Source organism: Oenanthe melanoleuca, chromosome 4A (genome assembly GCF_029582105.1).
Source record: "Oenanthe melanoleuca isolate GR-GAL-2019-014 chromosome 4A, OMel1.0, whole genome shotgun sequence".
Classification (NCBI taxonomy): Eukaryota; Metazoa; Chordata; class Aves; order Passeriformes; family Muscicapidae; genus Oenanthe; species Oenanthe melanoleuca.
In genome coordinates, this window is record NC_079338.1 from 19659486 (window position 1) to 19685631 (window position 26146).

Consider the following 26146-nt stretch of genomic DNA (forward strand, 5'->3'; position numbering starts at 1 on the left):
AGGTGCCTCAAGCTTCATGTTTATGCCACAGGCACCGTTCAAAAGATGTGGCATGGCAATCATCCCACCTGAGCCAGGTGATCTGTCCCAACATTTCAGTAACCTGGAAGGAACAACTACACGTAGAGGTGAGACTTGAAATCCTCAAGGTAATTGTTTGCCCAGCAAAAGATACTTTGGGAAAGTTGGAAAAGCACAGAGATGATGCACAGGTCCAGAAGCCCCTGCCACCCTACAGCCACAGATTCAAGTGACCCACCAGTCCTTGCACAAGCTGCAGCCAATCAAACTGCTTATAAACAATAGAAAACTCAAAACCAATCAGCTGGTCAAACTAATATGAGCAGTGTCCAAGTAGTGAAGACCAAATTAACAAGAAACACAAGGAAAGCTGGAGCTGTGCAGTTTTATTTGAACAAAAACCAGTGTCAGTATTTTTAATAAAGTCTACATTACACTAAACGCATGTACATTTGTAAGAAGATAACCTAGTTGTAAAGGAGGTGCAGGATAATATGTACAATCATAGTTAAGTTAAAAAAATTCACATTTTACATAGATTTACTTGACAGTCCTAGGCTTTCATGGCATATAAATGGTAACCAAAAGAGGTAACAAAAAACCCCAAATCCTAGTCACAAGGAAATTCAGCTGGAGGACTGCATAATGCACTCAAATTTTCAAATAAACTAGTTCGGAGAATTCTTATTTGCCCTAAATAAAATTTTGGATATAATTTTTGAATTACTATAATTAACATGTTCAATGAGTATACTGATGTAAACATTTTTGTTTATATCAAAATGGCAATGGTGCCATTTTCTTCAATAAAAGTCTGTACTTTTATGTTGTGGTCTGGTCTTCCACTTTCACAAATTAGAATAATTATACAGGATGTTTTTCAATACATGGTAAAAATTATCAAACAGCAAGGGAAATATGTTCAAAATACACTTTGATGCTTTTCAGTCCACCTTCACAACACTGTAAATCTTACTTACAAACCAGAAGCAGGCAAAAAATCCAATAGTGCCTGAAATGAGAAAGTAACAATGGTTAGTTTATCTTCCAGTTTGCCCTGAGAGAGAAATCTAACAAGCGCTTCCCAGCCGGACAGAACACAACATTGTAATCCAGCTAACTACCCAGAAAAACAGCACTTCCTAAATTTAACAACACACATTCATCCCCAGGCTAGGTTATTGATTTAGACCAAAGATGATTTTTAAGGACCAGGCCACTTCATGTACATTTAAGCCACTGGTGACCGTGTTGCCACCACCATGAGCAGGGACACAAGCACCAGTTCAGAAACTGACTTCCACAAATACACCAAGTCAGCCCCAACCCGGTTTTTTAGGTCCACAATAATTCACTGCCAATCAATTATGACACATAACTAGGCCTGGGAAAAAATTCACCTGTCCCAGTTTTATATTCACCATGCTCTACTTATACTATAGAATAGAAATCCTTCAGTGTATCCTGCAACTTCCTTTTGGCAAAGGAATGCTCTGAGTGCTACAGCAGCTGGAAGAAAGCAGCAAGTGAAAGCAGCAGTGACAAAACAAAACACTTTAGTATATACCAATTTTCTTTTTTTAAACTGATGAACAGATTTGTGGTTTTCACTGACAGTCACTATTGCTGGGCAACTGCAAAGACACTGTCCATCACATTTACTTTTAAATTACTTTAAGAACTTCATATGCAAGTAGACAGAGTCCCAGTCAATTAATTTAGTCTTCAGCCTCTAAAGCAAACAATGCACTGCTCCTCACACTTTAACCTAGTTGCAAACTGCCACAGAGATGTTAACCCTTAACAGATAAAAAAAGGGAAGATCTCAATTACACTGAATTCCTTCTCAAAGACACAGCTACATGCCAGCCCTGGGACAGCCATTCCCTTCCTTGTCCACTGCAGACACCCACAAGATCATGCACTCAGCTCCTCCAGTTTTGTATCATCCTTTTCTATCTGACAGCCCACATTTAACATTAGCTCCAATGTCTTTCATTATTGTGATTGGCTTAATAACTAAAGATTCTTTATTAAGCTCTTTTGAAACACATTCAAACCGAAATCCAAGTTTTGAAGCACTATCAACAAGAAGCACACCTCTGCATTCAGGCTTCTCTGACAGACATCAATGAACACAACATAACAGAGAACAGACACCCAAAGGTGTTTTTGGTAAAGCCATTAAAAAAATTCTAACATTAAATACTTAAAAAAAAAAAACCAAAACAAACCAAAAAGCCACGACAACAAAAAAAGACCCAAACAAAGCAACAAAAAAAACCAATATAAAAAAACCTAAAGCCCCAAACAAATAAGTAAAATACTCCACTAGTTGAAAGAGTTGAGACCATTACAATTATTTTCTGATTGGTCTAAATCCTTTGCATTTTAAGGTTTTTACATCTTTTACATGCACATCTCTATCAAATGACCCAGCACCAAGCCTAACACCAATTCCTCCAATGAGCCCGTACAATCTGTTTGTTTGGCTTAATCCAATATAACAAATCTGTTTCTTGGCTAGTCTTTACTTTACCCAAACCTAACCACTCACTAGCTTAAAGTGCATGAAAATGGTCTGCATTGAAGAACTCACTGTTGTGGGATTTATCTTTACTTTTCCCCTAAGAGTGTGACGTGTATATTTTAAGATTCTACTTTTTTAAACAATCCCTACTAGCCTAGAAAAGTGATGCCATCCCAGGGCACAGCAGCTCACTGCATGTCATTGATCATTTTAGGGAGGTAAAGGATCTTTTGCAGCAGTCATTTAAAACTCACAAACCCAGACATGAAGATGACTCAAGACACTTTAGACAAGAAGCAAGATATGTCCAAAAATTCCTTTATACTTAATGGGGAGACACTGACAACTCCATTGTTTTTTGATAACCTTGTCCTCAGATTTATATTCTGCTGAACAGTCTATTCTCCAATATATATGCTACCACTTTCTGATACACAGAAACAAGATGTTATACACAAAGCCAGCATCTGAGTAAGGGACAGTTATTAGTAAATCAGGTTAAATTCAAAATTAAAAACAATGTCAAAATACATTAAGCAGACTCTTCTGCTCTACTCATCTCTTCTAGCTTTATTGTTTAATGAAGAAAAAAGAATTCAAAGCACGAGCAGATTGTAAGAAAGCAAATAGAAAAGCACTCTGCACTTGGCTGATACTTCTCATGTACCTTAAAAGCTCTCTGTATCATACTGGTTTCAATCACTGCACAGTGGTGGGTGCTTCAGAATCTCAGATTCTAAACACAATCTACCCAGAAGATCAAAACTCAATTTTGAAAATGGCATTAACTCACAAGTGAAAATGATGTTCAAAAATAGAGGTCACTGCAAAGAAACATGCTTTGACTATGTTCAGCATTTTTTTGTCTCCACGAATAAAATACATGTAATCATGTAGCTATCCCCATCCAACCACAGTTGTTATTTCTTGAAAGATCAGCTGCACTTTGTACATTAAGATCAAATTGCCTGGTTGGGGTGTGCACACCATCAGATTTTACTGGTCAGATTATATTACTCAGTGTTGCCATAAAAGCATTCAGTTCCTATTTATTTATTCATTATGATCCTTTTTGTAGTGCCCTGGGTAAGGCAATGCACTGCCATGGAGGAGGTATTAACACTGCTCTTTATATTTCTGTCAGAATTGTTGAGACCTAGTAGGCAAGCATAGAGCAAACCAAAATACCTAGTGCTAACTAAAGTGGAACAGATCAAGCTCCCATTTTCGGAATGCTATCAATGCAAAGAGTGTGTAAAATTACATTAGCAAACTCCTTCACCTCCAGAAACTGTGAAGGACTGAACCCTTGTTTTCTAAAACAATGGCTGCTAGGGAAAACAAAGCAAAGTTAGGTGTCTTCTGTTTGTGCCACTTGTCTAGAACAGCTTACACTTCAGAACCAATAATCTATCACCTAACTAAATAAGGAAAAGAAAGTTATCACAGCATTTTACATTAGCAAGGATTTATGACACACTTTGTGTATTTGTTGTATCTATTAGCTTTCTAGTGACTAGCTGTTCTATAAAATGTAAAAAAAAAAAAAAATAAAAAAAAAAGAGGACCATGTAGCAGCTTTCCTCACAAGCTACAAAAGCAGCATAGGCAGCACCATTGCAGGTTTTTCTCAAAAGAAAAAGACAACACTGCAAAAATAACAGCAGCAGAGTTTATTATTGTACTTCAGGGGCCTCACTGGCCTTCATATCAAGAACTCCAGGATGAGCATATCTGAAGCTTTTAATATCATTTCAGCAGCTGCCACAACAATTTCAATTATCATTTTATATATGAAAGGGACATTTTTAATTCTACCAATTTGCATATTATAAGCGATATTGAAATTGGCAGGATAGCAACTAACCTATGCTAAAACCCAGGACTTATTAACATATTGCTTTAGCATAAAATTAAAACACTTTAGACTATCATTTTGGGGTTTTTTTTAATACAGATAGGTATATTTTATAGAAGACATCTGGAGCTTGTGTGTTTCACAATGACTTAAGCAGAGGTTTAACTGGCAGTATTTGTAACTTCCATGTTTGCCTTCTAATAATTAAAAAATAGAAAAATTAAATCCTCCTTGGCTTTTTTCCCCTGCTGCTTCTTAGAACTTTTAATTATTGTCCTTCTTAGAAGAGACACATTTGTAAAGAACAAAAACTAGCAATAAGTGACAGTCACTGTTATTTCATATCATTTCTACAGCATAACTGCTTTGTTCAAACACATTCAGGAATGTTCTTCTGGTTTTTATGAACAGTGTTTTTTGTGCTTTGTGTCAACCAGTAGTAGAAAAAACAAGGATGAAAGAGGTCCTTCTCACTGCTACGCTGACAAACTTGAAGTCTGATGCTAAGACTTACCTTCATTACCTATTTCAGCCACTCCTTTTCAACTGCATTTAACTGCACTTAACTGAGAGATGCATTTCGCTGAGTGAACACAAAGTAATCACTGCAGCTTTCAACAAACAGGCAGAAGAACTTAAAAAGTAGCAATATAAACTACCATGCCATCCACAGAGAAATCCTCCACTTAAAATCTTTGGAGTGACTATCACGGCTGTTTGTTTTTATGAACAGCCCATCATATATGAACAAGCATTTTCTCTGGTTCTGTCATTGCAGTATTTCATGAAGCCAAGCAGTGACATCTAAAAGATCTGACTTTATGTGTTAAATCTACATATACAACAGCAGCAGGATGACGAACACCAAGGTAAAACACCCAGGGCTATTTTTCGAGGCCCTTCAAGGAGCTTCTTATTTCACTAACACATGGTAAATTTGGCACAGATTTCTCAACAAATCAACCTCAAAATTACTGTTTCAGTCAAGTGATTATGAACATTAAAATAATCCTGTAGAAGACACTTGGTCTGCATGAGTTACATCAGAAAAATTGGACAACTAACACTGGAGAGCCATATGTCAAATCAGCTCCTCCAGGTAAGGAACATTTCCATCCTCATGAAGTGGTTTAACGAGCAGATAAGACAACTCTAACAATACTAAAACTTTATTTTGTCAGTGTTCACTTCTTCCCCAGCAACAGCCTCCTTCACTTGCTGACAGTGAAGTAGTGAAAGCTCAAAGTATTTTTTATCCTCCATACACAGAGTGAAATTATCTCCAACTACAGAACTTCTAGAACTGATTATGAAATCCAGAATCAAGTTAATATTCAGTATCAAAGTGAACAAGAACGGGACTTTGAAAATATAATGGTTTGAACTCACTGCTACTATAATATTCAATAAAGGAAAATTAATTATATCATAAATAAATGTAATATCAAGTTAGGAAGAAAAGGTAAAAAATATTTTATTGTGCTGTGTGGTGTCACAAACCATGTAAGTAACATTGCCTAAAGAGTCATACATATTTCATGTAATCTAAATCTCATCTAATGTTTCTCATTTCAAAACCAGAGCCCTCTGTATTAATTTTAGTTAGAATATTGTACTTACCTGTAAAAAGGAAAAAAATCAAGACCATGATCATTGTGTAACCGAAGTACAAAATGGTGCTGGCAGTTCCTGTTATCTGGAGTTTGGAGAAGAAGTAATGGACTGCATAGATAAAGAGATAAACTGCAGTAAAGCTGCTGGTCAAGAATGACCTCCACCACCAGTGATAGTCCTGAAAGAAGTAATAAACCACTCACTAAGAATCATCATGTAGGAAATGGAATATAGATAAGATGGTGAAAAAAAAATATTATCTTATGAAACACATTTAATTCTGCAAAATTTAGCTCAAAAAAATTCCAACATGGCACATACACATTTTCTTTCTTCAAAGTCAGCCTTATTGCTTCCACTAGGAAGATGAAATTACTCCCAGATCAAAGCTGTTTGTTTTTGCTTATCTGTTACCAGCTGAATTTGAAGCAAAAGGCACTTTTCAGAAGAGTGGCTAAGACAGGCGTGCCAAGGCTGAAAATGCAATCAGTTCAGAGCCCAGCACTTGACAGTGTATGTGAATACCTCACCTGTATTCTAACCTCTTGCAGCTACAAGTCATATTTACATCAGAACTGTAACTTTTACCTCTGCACACAGATGGAAGTAGCACAGCAAAACTGTAGCCTCTGAACATGTAATTAGAAGAATTATAAAAACTAGGAACAGGAATCCAAACATGTAATACATCTGATGAGACCTAAAATTAAAAACAAACAAAAACATGAGTCTCATTTTTGGTTGAAGTTCTGAGTTAATTCACAGTGTCACATTACCAGATGTTGAGTTAACTGAAAACCAAAAAAAAATCCAAACCAGCAAAACCAAAAAACCCACACCACTGGAGTAACCATGCCTAAACCACTACTGGCTAATTCATAGAAAATTTCCTTTACCTGAATGTACTCTATAAACACGCATTTATTTAAGCTACTGGCAGTAAAGTAATTGCTTTACAGAGCAACAAAGTCTTCAATTACACCTGAAATCAGCATCTATGAAGTTCCACAGAGAACAGTTACAGGCGACTTCCACCAGAGATGTTTATCACTTCATGTCTCCACTTTGGGAAGACTTTTAGCTTCCCCAACTCCTGCACCCCCTGTACTCTTCCCTAGCTCCAACACTAACTCCCTTCCTGCTACTGCAGCGATGTTTACCAGGTGTCTCTGCATCTCCTCACTACATCCAACCAGATGTTCCTCCACTCCCATTCTATCCCCAGACCAAGGCTGACTTGAAACCAAGTGCTAATCAAACACAAAATCACTCACAATAATATTTTCCATAAGGGAAATATGTTCACTTACTTTTAATCTGGTGTCTCCCAGATAAGGGAAGCAACCAAATGAACTTTACTGAGTGAAAGTGACAATTACAGCAATACAGGATTTGACAGAGAGAGTATTATTTGCATATTTCCCTCCATGCTTCCCTTTTGTAGGATAAAGAATGAGAAACAAATTAAGAATTTGCTAACTTCAACTACTAAAGTCCACAATATACCTGTTTGTTGGCTGATTATATTTTTCAGCACAGCTACATTACACCCTATCTTTTTTTCTGAGAACTGATATAAAAAGCTAAACTTATCTATTTGTATTTAAGAACTGATTTAGAAAACTGTACTGTAAGATCTCTCAACCTATACAGATGACACAAAAAAAACCTGGTAACTTCAGGATAATATTTGCCATTGAATAACAATGTATTAGACATTTCACATTTGCATTGTGAAAGTTATGAAAGACTGCACTGGTTTAATTCTGTATGCACTGCTTGATTAGGTTTTTGCAAGATTTAGGAGTGGAGTGGATTGTTCATGGGGAGTAGAGTCTTCGTTTTGCAGAATATGGAATCCCAAGATCTTGACCTGATTTTGATCTACACATTTGAAACTGCTAGATCACATTAGTTTCATAAATTATAATATAGTTACACAACGGAGTAAGACCTATCTAACCACAACAGCATGAAACCACATTTGTACTGTACAGAGGCAGGAAAATAAAACAAGGCAATAGGACTCTCATATTATACTTTGAAGTTGTTTTTAAGAAGAATTAGTTTTGTAAATTTAAAGCACAGAAATAAAGACCTTGGAAATTCCATAAAAATCTGCAAAATTATCAAAAACTTTTAAAAATAGTTTATTCTTATATTATTTGCTTTGGGATGTTCACACTCACTGTGTGTATTATCAAAACTGTGTAACTAGAGGGGAAAAAAGTGATACTCACCAAATGCTATTCAGAATGAAAAAAAGTTGAATAAAAATACAGCCAAAGGGTAAGATACCACCCATGATGATACCAGGCAATGGCTTTGTGAAAAATGACTGCTCTGGGATTTGGCGAGGAATCTGGTTTGTACGCACTGGATGTTCAATAGGCTGCAGTAAAAAAATAACAGAAATAAAAGGTGATTTATTGCATCAAAAATAAGATAACTTTTCCCTAGTATTAGCACAAAAAGATCTGATAAACATATATTTTCATTCATATATTTTCAATAATAAGCCATCACAAGTTATCAAACAAAAAACCTACAAACTTTATGTCCATCATTAGGAAAAAGCACATGTGATTTACACATTGCAACTATGGGCCAGTAAGCAAGGCAGAATGCAAAGAAAATAAATCTGTTCAGTCCTTATTTAAAAACAAAATCTAAAAAATACGTAACACTGCCTTTTTCTCAGCTGTCTGGCATTACTTCAAACTAGTGAAGTACAAAGCTGAAGCCTCTCTGAAACACTACTTCAAAACTCAGCATACTACCGAGGTATTGCTGAAGCACAAGAAGCATGTAAGAGCTCCAAGAACATTATTAAAACCTGGTTCTAGTGAATGGACAGAAAAAAACTGTTTGGTGTGACATTAGAAATATAAGCTCTGTTTCAATATCAAGACAGTAAAATTTTACCATCATGGGATCACAGATATTTCAACCCAACCAGATCCTGTCTAGAACCCTTGCTTAGAGATCCAATGGCTCAATTACAGAGGACAGCTGTATTTCAAATCTATATTCAAAGGGCCCTACCTTCTCTTTGAAGCCAAAATAGGCACCAACAAAGGTTAGTGGGACTGAAATTCCAAACCACATAGCAAGGATAGCAACCAAAGTACCAAAAGGGATGGCAGCTGAGGAGCCTTTCACCCAAAGAATGAGATTCATAATGAAGAAATCAGCAAAGACAATCCTGAAAAATAAAATTAAAAAATATACTAAAATATTAAAGAAAAAATAAATACTACTTAATATTTAAAATAAATGCAGCTTATTTCAATTTTTCAATTTCCCAGCAGTCCTGGCTCCTTTCACCACCAGTGCAGTTACAGTAAAGATGCCTGCACCACCCAATGCTTGTAATGTAGATATCTATGGTACAGCCATGTAAATAAAGACTCTGTACATAACACCAAAAAGTAACAGAAACATACTATTGAAAAAATTCATACAAAGAATGGAAAAATATAGAATAAATTTAAAAACTCCTTATCTGAACCTTGTTTCCTATTAAAACCATAAATATTTCCTTTACTTCTGTCCTTAACAAATAGCAAATCCTTTCTGAATAAAAACAGTGATAGCAAACCCTCCTATCTAGGAAGCCCCATGGACTCTCACAACAAACCTAATGTGCTGCTGCAACTTCTGTCACAAGGGGAAGAGGGGGATTAAAGAGGGCTCTGCTCTACAACAGAAATATTTGTGCAAGCTTGGACTTACACATATTAAGTAGTCCAGACTTCTGGAGAATTTAAATAAAGACTGCATCAGTCATGATTCGTCTCCAGACCTGCTTTTCCCTCTCCTGCCTCATTTTCTAAACATCCTGGACAAAAACTAGAAAACAACTCAGAGATGAGAATCAAGGTGAGATGAAGATTTCAAACATCCCATTCTGAAAACAAAGCAGAATGTTCATCCTGCAAAGGAACCCCATACAGAAAGAAGCTTGTGATAATTGCCATTATTCTTGGATTCAAAGATACACCACAGAAAATTCAGCACAGAAAGGGTCGTGTAAAGTGCACCGCTGTCTGGGTTTTGTTAAAAAAGTGCTCCTGAGACAGAATTTAAGCTGCCCTGAAGTGAACATGCATCCTTTCACTGCATGTAATTTCAAAAGGAAGGAGGAAGGATTAGAGCAAAAGACAGGCTCCTTTTTTTCCTAGGAGAGGCCTGATACTTGCCAAAACTGTTTGGGGGAACAGACTTGTTCAATAAGCACACCCAAGCGACCCCTGGTGTAAGCATCTTGTTGAACAAAAAAAAAAAAAAAAAAAATCAGATCCATTTTAGAAGTCTTTCTAATCTTTATCATCTACCCAGGCTCATAACACAGACCCCACTTACCCTTCTTCACAGTTAGAAAAAATACTGCAAATATGAACTTCCTACTGAGATTAAAAAGGCCTTGGGCTGTTTATAATATTATGCAAATTCACTGAATTAGCACAGTGTAATCAGGGCATCTGTTCATATTCTATCAGTCCTAGTCATTTTACTTCCTCTGTGAAACTCAATTTATTTAGGAGTTTAACTAATAAGCATGGTATTCTTTCCATCTATGTATATATTTTCTTCTCTCTCCTGATAACATCTACATGACAGTAGGGAGACTGGAGCACATTGTGTTTAGAAGACTTCTCACCGAAATACTACACTTGGTTATCAAGTTCATTACCATTCAACTGATGAAATTCTGCTTTACTTGAAGCCAAGTCATGTTTTATTCATTCAGAGGTTTTGGGGGGGAAGAAATACCTTAAGAAATTTCTAACCTTTTCTTCCACTTTTGCCAAGGACATTTGCCAAGGGATAACTTCATGTACTCAGAGTTGCAACCACGAAGCATGGAAGACTTGCAGAAGAAATTAGTTTCTGCTCTCTCTCCCCACTAATTCTCACAAAAGGTCCTAAGAGCTATGAAAAGTGCTATTGCCCTTCCCCAGCAGGACAGTATTGGCTACACTACATAGTATGATACACACTACAGCCATATCCCAAACTGGACACCACCTACATTTATATAAGAAGCCTATAACCAGAATTACCTGAACACTCTGAGTACTGCAGTATCAAACTGGAATTACCCCATCACTGTGTCAAATGCTCCGGTACAGTGATTCCCAAAGACTGTGACACAACCTTGCAAGAGAGTTGCCCCATTCCTCCTAAGCCAACAGCTGACAACAAAACAAGAAGCCAAGAAGCTGTGTTCTGGACTACCAGGCTCCACTTCCTCAGAATTCACTTTTCTTTATATTCACAGACAGGCAATGCACAAAAGGAACAGCAGCTTGTGAGTACCATAAACAAAATCATACAGACAAGCATCAGAACAACTGGCTTTTCCCCAACTCCTTCCCTCTTCAGATTCGTTTTTACTTAAGAATAAAGGAAAGAATGAGGGGAAACAATACTAACCCAGGGCAGAGCAGAGCCGTAAGCAAGACATTGGTCTTCCACTTCTCACCTCTGAACGCTGAGAAGAAAAAGTAAAAAACAATTTCAAGGTCAAGATTTTCCCAACTGTTTTGCAGAATAGCAGCAAGAAGCAGATGTGCTGTCTGAGACACCAGCTCCAGCTGGAGGTTTATATTCATTCCAGCAATTCTGAATTTAACATATTGTGTCACATTAAATAAATGCATGTACTTACTTTTGTACATCCTAGCAGACACATAACCAGCTGGTGTTCCCAGTAAGACCCACAATACAACTGCACAAGTCATCAGAGCACCACGGTTGGCCGGAGAGAGGAAACCAAGGCAAGCTAGGACTAAGAAACAAAAAGATTTAGTTATTTGTGGACATTTATAACACAGATCACTGTGAAGGTTTATCCCTTTCACTACCACATATTCAAATGAAGGCTGAGTGCATAAGCTCTTGTACAACTTCATCACATGAACATACCCCTACTGGCACTGTTTCATTCAAAAGCATTATTTCCACCTCATCTCTTAAGTAGAAAGTATCTCATAGCCAAAAGGCTGAAAAACAAAATGCCACCACCCATCAAAAGCATTTTCTCTTGCCACCAATTTCTTTCCATACTACTACACTGACTGGGCAGGTAACTACCACTGCTGAGCAAGAATCAGAGTTGTGATCAACTGAAAGACAAGCCTATCAAGAAAATTCTAGCAATCTCATAGTATTATGCAGTAAATAGAGAAAAAGCAGCTCCCCTATAAAAGGCCAAAATCTGAATTAAACTTGGAGAGCAAAATTTGAAAGATTCTTCTTTTGTACTAAGTATCAGTGTACTTTCCAATTCTACTGTACAGTAAGAAAAGGAATGCTCATAAATTTTACAGATAGCCAGTAATAAAATACCATCTCGTGATAGGCAACATAATCAAATGCATATATATATTTATGGTAGGCTCTCATTATCCCAACATTGTGTCAGTACTATTTCACTGGTGTGCACTCTTGCTCATATTTCTGTATGGTTGCAGGCTCATGTCAAACATATTGGACAGAAAGAGGTCCCAGAACATTAAAGCTTTGACTACATCTTTGAATTTGCATTACTGGACCCTTGGATAATTTATACCATGCAAAACTGTGCTCTTTAAAAAGAAACTTGTAAGAAGGAAGTTTGATTTCTGAATTAATGAAGAATCTGCATTAGCCCAGATATCACAATGCTTTCAGTGATATGCTTACAAGAGCATTACTGAAGCTAATTACTGTTATGAAATTGCATTAATATTACATGTTATTAAAGGAAGGACTTCATTTCTTCATTAAAAGAAGGCTTCTATCATTTGTTTAATAATATTGTATCTTTCTTATTACTATTACACTACATGCACATCACCTTAATGAAGCTACTTACATAAAGTAATAAACGTCATTATGAAAATTTGAGTTCCCTGGCCCAAAAAGACAGACAGCAACATTCCCTTCCTTGGAGGTCTAAACACATCTCCATGAACCAGCTTCCAGCCAAATTCCTCTTGGGCATCCTCCTGTATAAAGTCAACAATGTCTTTAGCAGTGATACATGATACATGCAGCAGTGAATTAACACAAACAAGATGCAAAATACATATTTAAAGTTTGACTAGCTTCCAGTTAAGATCCAAAGCTAGACTAATTGCATCTGATTCATCACTCATTGATTTTATAACCCCTAATGGTTCAGTGAAAAAGTCAAGATTTATCAAGAAAATTCTCATCTCCTAAAGCAAGAAAAAACAAATGTAATTAGTCAAACCACAGAACATCACTCTAAATTTAAACTCAAACAAAGCATTCAGTTTAGTTTTAATCTAGTTCATGCATTTATCTTTTTCTGTTTCGATTTCAAAGCCCATTGGTCCAATGACAATACTGGAAAAGAATGGAAGTGTCTCTGTACTCCAGAAGGAAGTTTGCTCCCCAGAATCATGAGGGATGAGTACCAACACTCTGTCCCAGTGCCAGAAGTGGATGGATGGAAGGATGGGACAGGGAGAGGGAAACCACTCTAGGAAACCACTGCTGAAAAACAAAACTTTTCTATAAAGTCACTCAAAACAGATAGCTCCCCTCACAAAAGGCAACCGAACAACAAAACTAACGCATAGAACCACAGATAACTAACCCCACAAGAAGACCCTCTACTCCTCATCAAGTTAAAAGCTACAAGTTCCATTCAATGTAGGAATACTGAGTTCAGTTCAAAGGACTGCTTACCACTAGAATTAAAGCTTGCCAATAAACAGGGTAAGAAAAAAGCAGACCACACTGGTCAATGACATAGAGCACCTTAAATTGCCAAAAAAAAAAAAAAAAAACCAAAAAAAAAAAACAAAAAAACTTTACCTCCTCAGTTCAGGAATCCTCTCTTAGGCATATGACCCTAAAAGTAATCTAAGGATGTCTACACACTTCATTAATGAATATCTTACTAAATCCACATCACACTAAAAGTCAGCTAGCACCAGTTGAAACATGAAATGCACATTCTAAGACCACAGTCACTGACTGGTGCATCAATTTCTTTTGAAGTACAATCACCACCATCCCTTAAATGTGAGATACTAATTTGCTTCCCTGCATATTCTTCAGCTCAGGTCCTCTTTTGCACAATTATTTCACACCTTTTAAAATAAGCTCCTTGAACTGCAACAGATCTTTAAGTCTCTCAACACCTGACAAGAAAATAAAAAACTGTGGCTTTACGGAAGTCACACCTAGCACTGTTGTTACTCATAAAAACTAATCAAGCTTCCACAAGTCTTGCTCTTTAATACATTAAGAATGATCAGCTAAGACAACACAGTGTTAAATATTGAACATAATTTAATTGAGAGATCAAACAGAAACTATCAGTTAAAGGATGTGAGAAAAATCACTCCACTTTAAATCACTGTCTGGATTTACATTAACAGAAGATATTCAATATCCACAAAGAACCACAAAGAAGAACAGAAGTACTTTCAGATGTTCTAGTTTCAATATGAAACATTTTTGTGCATTTTGAAGTATTTCTTTAACCAGATGGACAGCAACAAGAGTGAAAATGCAAACCTTTACTGTATCTGACATTATTTCTCATCTTTGAGTTGCAGATACCACTTTTACCAATGACAAAAAGGCTGAGTAAAAATTACTCTCAGTCTACTGGTAAAGTCTTTTCAACTCACAATCAGTTATATTCTCTTCCCCTATAGGAACCTGCTGCTTTCCCATTTTAAGGAGTACATATCTCAGAAGAATTCACAACAGGTTCAGTTAGATGGCAACAGGCTTCATTCATCTCACTAACTTAAACAAACCAGACTCAGTTTAACACAGTGATTACTGCAGGAGTTGTATTTACAAATAAAATAAAATATAGTTTACACACATAACAAGAAGTTCTAACACAGCTAGAGGTCAGAAGTTGTGTTGCACATGAACTGCAATATTATGATCTCCTAACTAAACCAAAGTGATTCCACCACACTTTCCAGCCACAGGTAACATAAATTTGTATCAGCCTATGTTAATCAGAACATCTCCAACAATTTTTAACCCCCAGAGATATTAGCATCTATCAAAGTCATCATAGTTACACATCTCTCTAGACTGTACACAAAACTAAGACAGAGACATCACTACAGGTACAAAAATGTGCTCAGGTAAAAGCTGTAAATTTTACTCACAGAAGAGTCAATCTGGTTGTATCTTGCAATATCTTTATGAAGAGTCCTCAGAATGATCATAGCCACCATGCCAGATAAGAAGAGAACAATTACGAGGGAATTCATTATACTGTAGATAAAGAAAAAGTCAAACTTTGAATACAGTTATTCAGGTTTTAGGTGTTCAGTTTGTACTACATGTACAACTCAGATCTGAGGAAAAGCCTTAGATATTCAGACCTTTCAGTACTTTCCTATCCAGAGAAGATAAAGCTACACAACTTGAAAGTCTGTGACTTCTCAGGAGACAGAAGTGAGGAAAACAATATTCCTGATATCAAGGTATCATGAAGGTATTCCACGAGACTTTCCTAATTCTGTAGACAGATACATATGCTTTTCTTTATTTTCTTCCTTACATAGCTCAGAAGTAATTTCCCTGGTGAAACAGCTACAGTTCTTAAAGTAGACTGTCATGTAGGTTTTATATTTATCAACCAATGAAATCAATACTGTGGTGTTTTAATATTTTGTAGAGAACAATTTATTTGGATTAGCCTTTTCAAGATTTATATTGCAAAACATTAACACTACAACACAGAAATTATATACTTAGTACCATTCCCACGCTATGGAGGGAAATAAGATAAGCAAGAGCTTTTCACATACATCTTTTACTCATAAAAAAGACCTTTTTACTGTAAGCAGCTGCTGAGTACAAAACATGCATTCTGCATATGTACCTCTCACTTGGCAGTCAAAGCCAGACAGTAACAGTAAGAACACTGCAGAGCTGCAATGACTAAAAACTTGTCCAGAATGGAGACGATAAAGTAAAACAATGGAAACTGCTTTCCTTTAGATACAGATGATGCATTCCTTTCACAAAATGCAGTAATACAATCGCTCCCAAGAGATGAAAACTTACTTCACATATGAAAGCAAAAAGTTTTCTTGACTGAAAACCTATGGACTTTGTTCTATCTCCCTAGAAGTACAACTAAGAAATCTTTGTGCTCCCCTGCAAGGTTATTCACTGAATAAATGCAAATCTTACCTAAACCACTGGATGTTCGTATGTGGCATGGATTCCAAAATGTAGTCCCACCTGGAAGCCCACTTAATACTATTCTTTTCCTATAAGGAAATAAAATAGTAATTAATAGAAGCAAGTACAAGTTTATTGCAGTCTCCAAGACAGAATAAGCATACCACATCCATTCCCCAAACCTTCCAGCCAGCATTCACTCCTAAGCTTGGTATCAACCCTGGATGTAAGACCTCTCTCCTGCATTAATTAATCTCTAGAGACTCTAAAAGAGTATCTTTTCATTGAAATCTTCTATCCACATCTTCTGCCTTTAAATTAGGCTTCATTAAGCCTCATCTTTCCACGATTTGTGATGTAGCTGCCTGCAGATCCCAACTGCTAAAAAACAATCATGCCATCGTGATTTTCCCAGCACAGCACACTGACCTTGAAACCTCAACTTTGTCAAACATAGTCCAGAGAAAAATTGCAGGGGAAACAAGAAACGTTTCTCTTCATTTTAATGCATTTAGCACAGGCTTCTTTGCCCTCTGCCATAGCGTTGGCTGAAAAAGACTATTTTCACTCTGACTCCTGGCAGACAACTTTCATTGCTGGATATTCCTGGACCTTCATGTGTACAACAGGACTCTTTCTGACCCGTAAGCCTTGTCCTGCTCAGCTGTTCTCTTTGGATGTACACACCTCTTGTCCTGCTACTAAATTCTATCCCCTGACTGACATGAAGTTCAGCTGAATTTCTTCATTTACTCACAAAGTGCTAAGTTTGTACAACTGTACCAAGCTGCTCTCATGCCTACATTTCTGTACTCTTGTGTACTAAACATTAGAGCCATGATGATGTATACTTGTCGCATAGTGCTAAATACCTTGTCCATTTCAGTTAATTAAAGCAGACACCGTAACTTTCTCATCAGAATTCAGCTGCCATATTAGAAAGGATCATAAAACAGCTATATATTTTACTGCTTTATGTAGTCAGGTTTACTGAAACTGATGCTTTCCTATTCAAAAACACTTCTCACTGATAAACACTCTCCTTTCAAGTTATTTTGAAACTACTACTAATAAAAAGTAAAATCCATGAGGTACTACTTTAAATCAAGGCTTATGGATAACAGAAAGAATAAGCAGTTTTGAAGTGCCATCTGCTGGCAGTATCCAAACCCACTGGATGTGAGCCTTACTTGCTCCACAACAGGGAAAAGAGTGTAGGTACCCAAACACCTCACCCATTGCATGAGTAACCAGACAAAGTTCACACTGAAGTTCTGAATCATAATTTACCCCAAGATTTAAACACAAATGTTAATGAAAGAAGGCTCATCCATGTAGGAAAATCAGTTGAAAGAAGATTAAGTGTCTCAAAGGAAATGTAACAGGCTACTGAGTCTTGCACCTCAAAGTCACTGCTTCAAATCAAATTCAGTTTGGCAGGATGAAAGCTGCTGCTGTATCACAGCTGCTTCACCAGCTGTACAAAACAACTGGTGGTCTCAAGCTAAACCCTCTAAGACTGGTGTCTTACATCAGAAAAACAACCATGCTTCCAGGACAGACTGAAACAGAAGTACCAAGATTTGAAGTACTTTGAACCAATTATTGTCACACCCACAGGAGGCTCACTTTCCATGCTGGGTTAAAGAGCCATTTTCCAGAAAGCAATATCCTCCTAACTCATTACAGGCTCAATAAGGCATTTGTGTATTAGTAAATATTAGAGTATTAATTCTAAAAAATAAATTATCACCTACTCAAGAAAAAGCCAGTGAACAAAATAAAAACCACACAAAATGAGACAAAACTTGCAACCCAATAAGATAAAGCTTTACAGCCAACACTTAACCAAGAACTGTCCCCAGATATAAAGATGAATTGTTCTTTAACAATAAGACTCTCAGCACTCTGACTGAAATCTGAAAGGAGATTTTACCTCAAGGAAGACAACTCTTCCAGTCATTCAATCCGCTAGTTTTATACTAGTAATAAAACACAGGGGAAAAAATGTCTTCATTTGTATTTTCAGTGTCCCTCAAATTACAGGAACAAAAACCCTGTTAAGATTTTCATAAAAATACTTCACAAGACCATTCTTACAGAATTTACACTGCTGTAATCCAGTTATAGCCATCAGGACATTATCCAATTGCTTTGATCTCATTCTTCTGGGGAATTACACATTCACGTAACAGATTTAATACTTACTTCAAATGTCACAGAGTAAGTGTAAACCAAATTCAGTTTACTGGTGAATTCTCCAGGAATCTCCATAGGTGGGCCTTCACAGCTTAAGTTGTTCTCATCTGCATGCTTGTAGCTAATGGGGAAAAGAAGTTAAACAAAATTTTTCAAAACTTTCATTTTCTTTCAAAACATTCAGCACTATGCTCCAGCACAAATACTCCCCATCAGAAGAGCTTCAAGGCTGAAGCAAAGCATTCAGTCAGAGAATGACAAAATAATGTACCTTTGCAAGAAAAAAACCAAGTACAATCAAGTCATGTTGCACCAAGCGTGTCTGTATGATTTCAGAAACTGTAGTAGTGTAACTTATTAATTACTTAACTTCTATAGAAAAAAGAGAAAAGTTTAGCTATAAAAAAACTACCTACTCTGAAATTTTATAACTGAACAACAGTTTTCAAATATAGATAAATACGAACTGTTTGTGAACAGATTGACTAGAGGCCAAAGTAGTTGCTTCAGTCTTCTTCTGACCTCTGAGTTGCTGCACCTCTGCTCTGGTCAAAACAAAAACTAAGAAGCTACTGTTAAAGAAAATCAGTTAGTGTTCTTAGGAAATTAGTTGTTGTCATCTGCAGCTCCAAATACCAGTGTTAACATGGTATTTCACCTACACCTCTGTATCCAAACTTCCACAGGAAACAGTACACCTGTACATTCATCCAAATTTTGGGAGACAACAGATCTGACATGGGAAACTGTGACTCAGTGAAAGGAGGCTTCTCAGTGTATCTGAAAACATGTACACCCAGATACAAATCAACCAAAACATGAAAAAGGCTCTGGTTTTTTAAGTCAGGTTGTAAAAGTCTGCATAAGCAGCTTTTCTATCACAAGGAACTTTGGGGAATACTTCAAAAGCAAAGTTAAATTACATTTACAGTTGTGGAACTGTCCTCGTAAACAGTTCCAGATATAAACCAGGATACCAAAAGCTTTACAGGAAGTCAGAATAACAAGTCCCTCAGAATTTATTAACACCAATGACATCTCTAAGGAACTGTTTTCTTTGGAACCGCTGTTTGGACTCCAGAGTACCAGAACCTGCTGCTTTAATGCACAATTTACCTTTGTGGTCTCAGTCTTGCCATCACCAGTCTTGCACCAGGCCAGTTTTCATCCTTCCCGCTGTGGTACATGATTGTTATGTCAACGTGGTTGAAGAGGTAGAAAGTGTTCTTCTTGTTAAACTCTGACTACAAAACATGATCATGAGACTGAGCAACTTCTCCAACAGGAGAGGGCGCAAGAAGTCAAGAACTTTAAAATGAGACTGGTGCTGTATGACGGAGCAACAAAGGGAAACACTTCAACATTAATATCCCTGTATAAAAGATCAGTTTCAAGAGTCTGGAGAGCCTGAGGAGTAACTGAGTTGGAAGGTGACCATAGACAGAGTAAACTGAATGTGCATGATAAATGCAACACTTCAAAGAAGCATCAGACCTGCTGCAGGTCAAACAGTAGAGCAGCCGTGGAAAGCTCTCTCCTCACTAAGAGGAGTGTTGTCCCTCACTCAGGAGGGATAAAACTCTATCACTATTATCTGTAATTGTACTAGTTCACAATGGAACTCCCAAGATTACTGACATATTTCCAACTGTCAACATAATTTTCCCTGTCACTGCTATGTTTGTTATCCTTCAGCCATCTGGGAAAACCCTGACACATTTAACTTGTAAACTGTGCTAGACATAACTTTTGCAACTAGAACACAGAGCTCATTTCTAGAACTTCACTAGAAAGCTTCTATCTGATACTGATAAAAGAACATTTTGCACATGAACACAGGACAGCCAAAGAATTAATAGGTACTAGGATGGACACACATGAAATTTCAGAACAAAACCTCAATTTTCTAATGCTTTTAAAACCAACACCATGATTTTATAGCTTTATAAAACATATATTGGTCAAAGACCTGTATGAACATTTTATTTGGACAACTATATCAGTGAGACGCTGCACACACTAGCAGCACTCAGCTCTGTCAGTGCCCGCAGTCTGAACACTAAGCATATTTACAAACATACATGTTCCTCTTCAGGAAAAGAAAGGTTAAAAGTAAAATCACAAATGAAACCACCCTGTACTAACAAAAAAAGTTCCACCACTTACATTTATAACACAAGCATCTTTAACTCTACCATCTGGAGTAACAAAACATCCTATTGGAAATCCTGGGTTACAGTATTTTTGTCCATCTTCCACATCATAACACCACGTTACAGGCATGTTATCGATAATCCTAGACAGAAATCATCAAAGAACACGTCCTCAGAAAGGGATGCACCTCATTTCACAGTGACATTTCACATTCATGTAACGCACACACTTGTCAGTAGTGCCTACAAGATGCACAGTAGAGAGACAACTATCACACACAAGGAAGAAAGCAACCACTTAAAACATAGATAATAAATGTCCAAAAGCAGAAAATAAACCCAACCTCAAGCATATGTCTTGGCTTACCAGTGATGCTGATAATTCAGTTGCATTCCTTTCTTCAAAAAAGCCAGTTTGTTTTTATCAGCACTGTTTCCTGGGTCATATAATCTTGTACAAACCTTCTTGCAAGTTTCTTGCTTTTTAAAGGTGAACTGTTAAAAAAAAACCACACAAAAAAGTCACATCAATTTTGCTTCAAAGATCTTTTAGCATTTTGGGGTTTTTTGCAGGTAAAGTAGGGAGCGTTTTTTTAGCTACTTTACTTCTTTACTGTAAGTTTATACAGGATAAACCCTGAGGAATGAAAACTGAAAATAAGTAGAAAAGGTATTGCTTTTTCTTTTACCAATTTGTTTTATTTTGATAATTTCATCATCTGCTAAAGCAGACTCTCACTACGCCCTTCTTGAATGTCTCATGTTAACTTTAGCTGGTTTTCCCCATGACGACCAGGTTAGACAAGGCTGCCAAAAGCACAAGTTGCACAACATTGAAGCTTCAAGCACAGACATCACCTAACACAAACACACTCACATTTGCATCTCCAACTTCTAACCTGTTAATATTTACCTGTTAGTGACTTAAAACACAACTGAAATTTCTAATGTTATCAAGGCCCAAATGCTAATCAGGAACAGCACTTTCTAATTACTGCAGCGTGCAGCCATTTCAAACAATTGCCATAACACTTAATCTATTCAATACATACACAGTCCAAACCACCCATTATGCTACATATTTAAAAGCTTCTTGGGACCACTAGTCATAAGACTTAAAATTACATTAGCTCAGAGAATCAAGGAGATTTCTAAGAGCAGTTCACATAAGAGAGGGGACATCACTTGCTTAACAGACTAATGAAAAGATGTGATCAGGTCTCTTATGACCGAGCAGACTCAGAAGCTGCTGCCTCTTTTCCTCACAGGGATTTGGATTATCTAGCAACCATCACACACACAGCACAGTTTTCAGCTTCACTGGTAAATCCAAGTCTGGAAACTGCAGTGGAACACCATATAGCTCTCAAGCACCAAGAATTACTGTTTGACTACAACTCCTCCACTGCTAATAACTGTCCCAAGTTGATGTCACAGCCTTTTTGATATGCTACATTTGGTCATTGCTAATGCAGGCTATGATACAGACATACTCAGTCCACAAAATATTTCCATACATTTATTTTACAGAAGGTTCCAAGTGATATGCATCAACACTGAAAAATGTGATTTCAGACAACAGATGATAAGCATGTACAAGCAGAGAAAAGCTGCAAACGAGCCACAACCTCATTTCCCCTTTCCACACTGGAAGTTGCCCAATACTACAACCAAGCATACCAAACAGCTCCTATCACTTTATAGTCTCCAAAATTACATTCAATAAACAAATTATTTCACATCATCTAACACAGCTTACATCCAGCTATTAAATAACTATTTAAGATACAGTTTCTGGACTTCTCTACCACAGAGCAACAGGCAAGAAGGGCGATCACTGGCTCAGTTTCCTAATTGTAATTAACCAGCCTAAAATGCCGTTGGGCTGGGAGGAGTTTTATTGGGTTTTATTACATAAACTCCACAGTGCTTACACTTAAAAATATAAACAAAAGTAATCACCCAGCCTTCAAATCTTCAGTTATGTCTACAGATTACAGGCATCAGAACAACAGCTATCAAATTTAAACAGGATCAACATCAAGGGACAAAATAACCTTATATGGAGACGATGCTATTCTCTCCCCAAACAGCACTTGTCCAAGATTTTCTGATGGTCTTTTCTCTTCCTTATCTTGACAGAAGTCAAAACTAGAAAAAAGTAACAAAAAAGTTCCCTTTTCTTTTAATTGACATATTACTGAAAACACCAGCCTAAAACAAATTCTTAAATTATGTCCTTAACATAGTAGTTTTCATTATTTTTCTGAACAGTTCAGCCACTGGTAGTTTAAAATCTGAGAACCTTTGTGAAGAAAGCTGGCATCTGTTTTAATATCAATTTCAACCAATACATATTCCAACATATGTTTAACAAAATGCACGATGCTTAGTCCACCCACCCTTTTCAAATTAATTTTAAATTTAATTAAACAATTTAATTAAACAATTAAACAATTTAAACAAACAATAGAATGTTTAATTGTGGAAGAAAAGGGACTGTACTACAGATTTTTCACTTCTCTTGCAAAAAGTTTCTGAAAAGCTACAATCCTTTCTTAAAAGAATATTTACAAACAGCAATTACCATGAAACACATTTCAAAGAAGGAAAGTGCTTTTAGTATTACAGTGCCACACTGTCAAACACTATTCACCAATTCTTTTCAACTCCATACAGCCTGAAACTGCTGAATACGGGAGAATGTAACCATTCTGGCTTTTCATTAAACACAGGTAGCAGCAGGTTACGTTAGAAAGCCCCAACATAACAACAAACAAACCCATACTTATCTTTGGTACATAAGTACTTTTCCTCAATCAATGGTCCTAAATTCACTGGCCTCCATAGTTTAATGCAAATAGAGACAGGGGATTTTTTTAACTAGTCTCTGGTCTTGCTTCTACTGCTGCACTGCCCAAGGAAAGAACCAAAACACCTGCAAGTTTTCTTTTCTGTGCCCAACAGTAAGACTGCAAATCATTTTGTTTGTCTTCACTTTGTAAACACCAGCAAAAGCAGATAGAAGTTTTCACATAAAAGAATCAAAATTAAACAAAACCAAAACCAACACCAACAAACCAAGAATTAGCTACAGAGCTTTGGCCAAAAGAAAAAAAAAAAAAAAAAAAAAAAAGAAAGTTTACAGTGACTGGTCCCCAAGTTTCCTTCAATTATCAGGAAGAAAAAGAAACTCAAAGCATCTGATGTCCTAGATTTGCCTAACCAAAAGAACTTTCAAATATGCCAGTCAACACTAAATCTAATATCCAGCTCAAAAGAAATGCGCCCGTAAGAAACCCTGCAGCCTTTTTTCAAACAATAACAGAGGACGGTCAGGTGGCACAGGTGTGGCCTTCATCCTTTCCACCCTCTTGTACTTCATTCCTGCGACTGAGCGCTGGATTCACTCCTGCATCCCCACAGCCAGAACACTGCCACGCTCCCGGAACAGCACAGCACCTGGACACCCGCGGGCACCTACTTACGCATCATACTCGTACGGCAGAACTGATTCCACAGAGTCCAGCCTGTTCACGAAGAGCTCAATTAGTGACTGAAACAGGAAAAGAGGAGAAAAAGTATGAAAATACGGACTTTCAGAAACAAACGTGTGGCCGTTATGAAACGCGTGGCTAACTAGCAAACGCTGCTACCTCACGGCGGAGTTACCCTCGGCTGCTGACAGGCCGCGGCCACGCCGGGAACAAGGAGCTAAGGGTCCTCGCAGCGCTGCCGGGAAGTGCAGCGGGAAAGGGAAGAGCAGCCGGGGTGTCTGTCCGCCCGGAGCAAAGGCCGCCGCCCGTGGGAGCACAGCCGAGAGCAGCGCGGCCGGGACAGACCCCGCGGAGCGCCCTGGCCGCGGAGTGCGGGACCCCGAGCGGCGCGGCCGGGACAGACCCTGCGGAACGCCCTGGCCGCGGAGTGTCCTCGCCGCGGGACCCCGAGCGGGGCACGGCAGCGGACGGCCCGCGCCGGGCCCGCCCGTGCGGGCTCTCACCTTGCAGCTCTCGGTCTCCTCGCCCTCCTCGCAGAAGCTGACGGGTGCCAAGCCGGGCAGGTAAAAGGCGGCGCCGAGAGGCGCCAGCAGCAAGAGCGCGGCAGCCAGCAACCTCATCGTGCAGCCTGGACGGGCACAGGCACCATGAGGCGCAGCGGCGGCCCGAGCACCCCGGGCAGCGCCTTGCGGAGGCGGCCCCGGCACGGGCGGAGGCGGGGCGCTGCGTCTCGGCCGGGTCGGGGCACGGCGCCTGCGCGGGGAGAGCGGGAAGCGCCGGACGCCATCTTGGGGAAGGGCACTGAAGGACGGGAAGCGACAGACGGGGACAGAACGGCTTCCCCCTGCCAGAGGCGGGGTTAGACGGGATACGGGGGAGAAATGCTTCCTCGGGAGGGTGGGGGGCCTGCCGTAGGTTGCATAGAAAAGCTGTGGATGCTCTGTCACTGTAAGTGTTCGAGGCCAGGCGGAACGGGGCTTGGAGCATCCTGGTCTAAGGGAAGGTGTCCCTGCCCATGGCAGGCGAGGTGGGGGTAGTGAAATCAGGTGATTCAGTTGGAAGGTCCCTTCCAATCCAAACTATTCTAGGATTCTATGATACCAGAATCTCTTTTCATGTTCTAGTCCCCAGCAAAAAGCACACAAGCAATTAAGTTGGAAAATACCTCTGAGATCATCGAGTCTTAACACAGGGCCAAACACCATCATGTCAACAAAGGTCATTCCCTTTTCCCCTTCACAGTAACAGCATCCAGAAGCTGAGCATCCACACTGGTAAGGGGAGATCTTCAAGTACGTACTGGAGTTTGAGAGCTCCCCTCCTTTGTGTTCTCAACACATTTATGAGCTAGTCTGAGGCAATGTTGCCTTCTTCCCATAGCACAAGCAGCAGCTGCATATCAGTATCTGACAGACTGAAAAACTGAAGATATGGATTGAGTCCGATGTTCTCTTATCCGAGTGTAGCAATTATGCAGCTGTGCAACTGTAATAGCACTAGGCAGCACCAGAATAGTCCATAGACTCTGTAGCACCTCCCAGGAATGAAGGACTGGAGAACTGCAAAGGAGAACTTAAAAGACTGTCTGGTGATTAGACTGGGTGGCACTAAGAAAATAGTCCTTGATGGCTGATTAATATAATATCAATTTATATAATCTACAGGTTCAAACAATGAAAATTTAGCCAATTTTTGTATGAGCTGATTTCCTCCTAACTTTTCCCCTATCAGGTTTAGCCAGCCAAAGAAAATCACAGTTGAACTTCGAGTATAAATAACAAAACGAGTTAGTTGAACAAAAATGGCAAAACTTAGTACCATCAACAACATATTTAATTCTAAACCACACTTGTTTTGGTTTGCTGTTATTCTGCAAGGAAGGGGTGCTGCCCTTGTATTATACCCCATGCATTAATCAAACTAATTAAATATGCCTTTTAGGCTCTTTTAGTGATCTGGGTTAAGCTCCTGCACAAACTTCAAAGTTAAACTGATACTACTGTGATTTTCCTTCCAAATAAACAAAAAACCTGCTTCACAAAATCAGTTAGCATTGGAAGGGACCTCTGGGACATCATGCAGTCCAATC

General features: G+C 38.3%; 1 protein-coding gene across 1 annotated transcript; it reads right to left on the reverse strand.

The window, feature by feature from the left end:
- Nucleotides 1-392: 392 nt before the first annotated feature.
- On the reverse strand, nucleotides 393-24793 carry LOC130253257 (transmembrane 9 superfamily member 2-like). Its single transcript, XM_056491707.1, has 17 exons — nucleotides 24561-24793; nucleotides 24049-24116; nucleotides 22618-22711; nucleotides 20928-21055; nucleotides 20574-20703; nucleotides 19524-19651; nucleotides 18417-18528; nucleotides 16218-16297; nucleotides 15182-15290; nucleotides 12886-13018; nucleotides 11698-11817; nucleotides 11463-11520; nucleotides 9069-9228; nucleotides 8264-8415; nucleotides 6612-6723; nucleotides 6030-6201; nucleotides 393-1033 (listed from the first exon to the last, which is right to left on the reverse strand). The coding sequence occupies exons 1-17, from the start codon at nucleotides 24675-24677 to the stop codon at nucleotides 966-968; spliced, it is 1941 nt and encodes a 646-aa protein (XP_056347682.1). The 5' UTR covers nucleotides 24678-24793; the 3' UTR covers nucleotides 393-965.
- Nucleotides 24794-26146: the final 1353 nt, after the last annotated feature.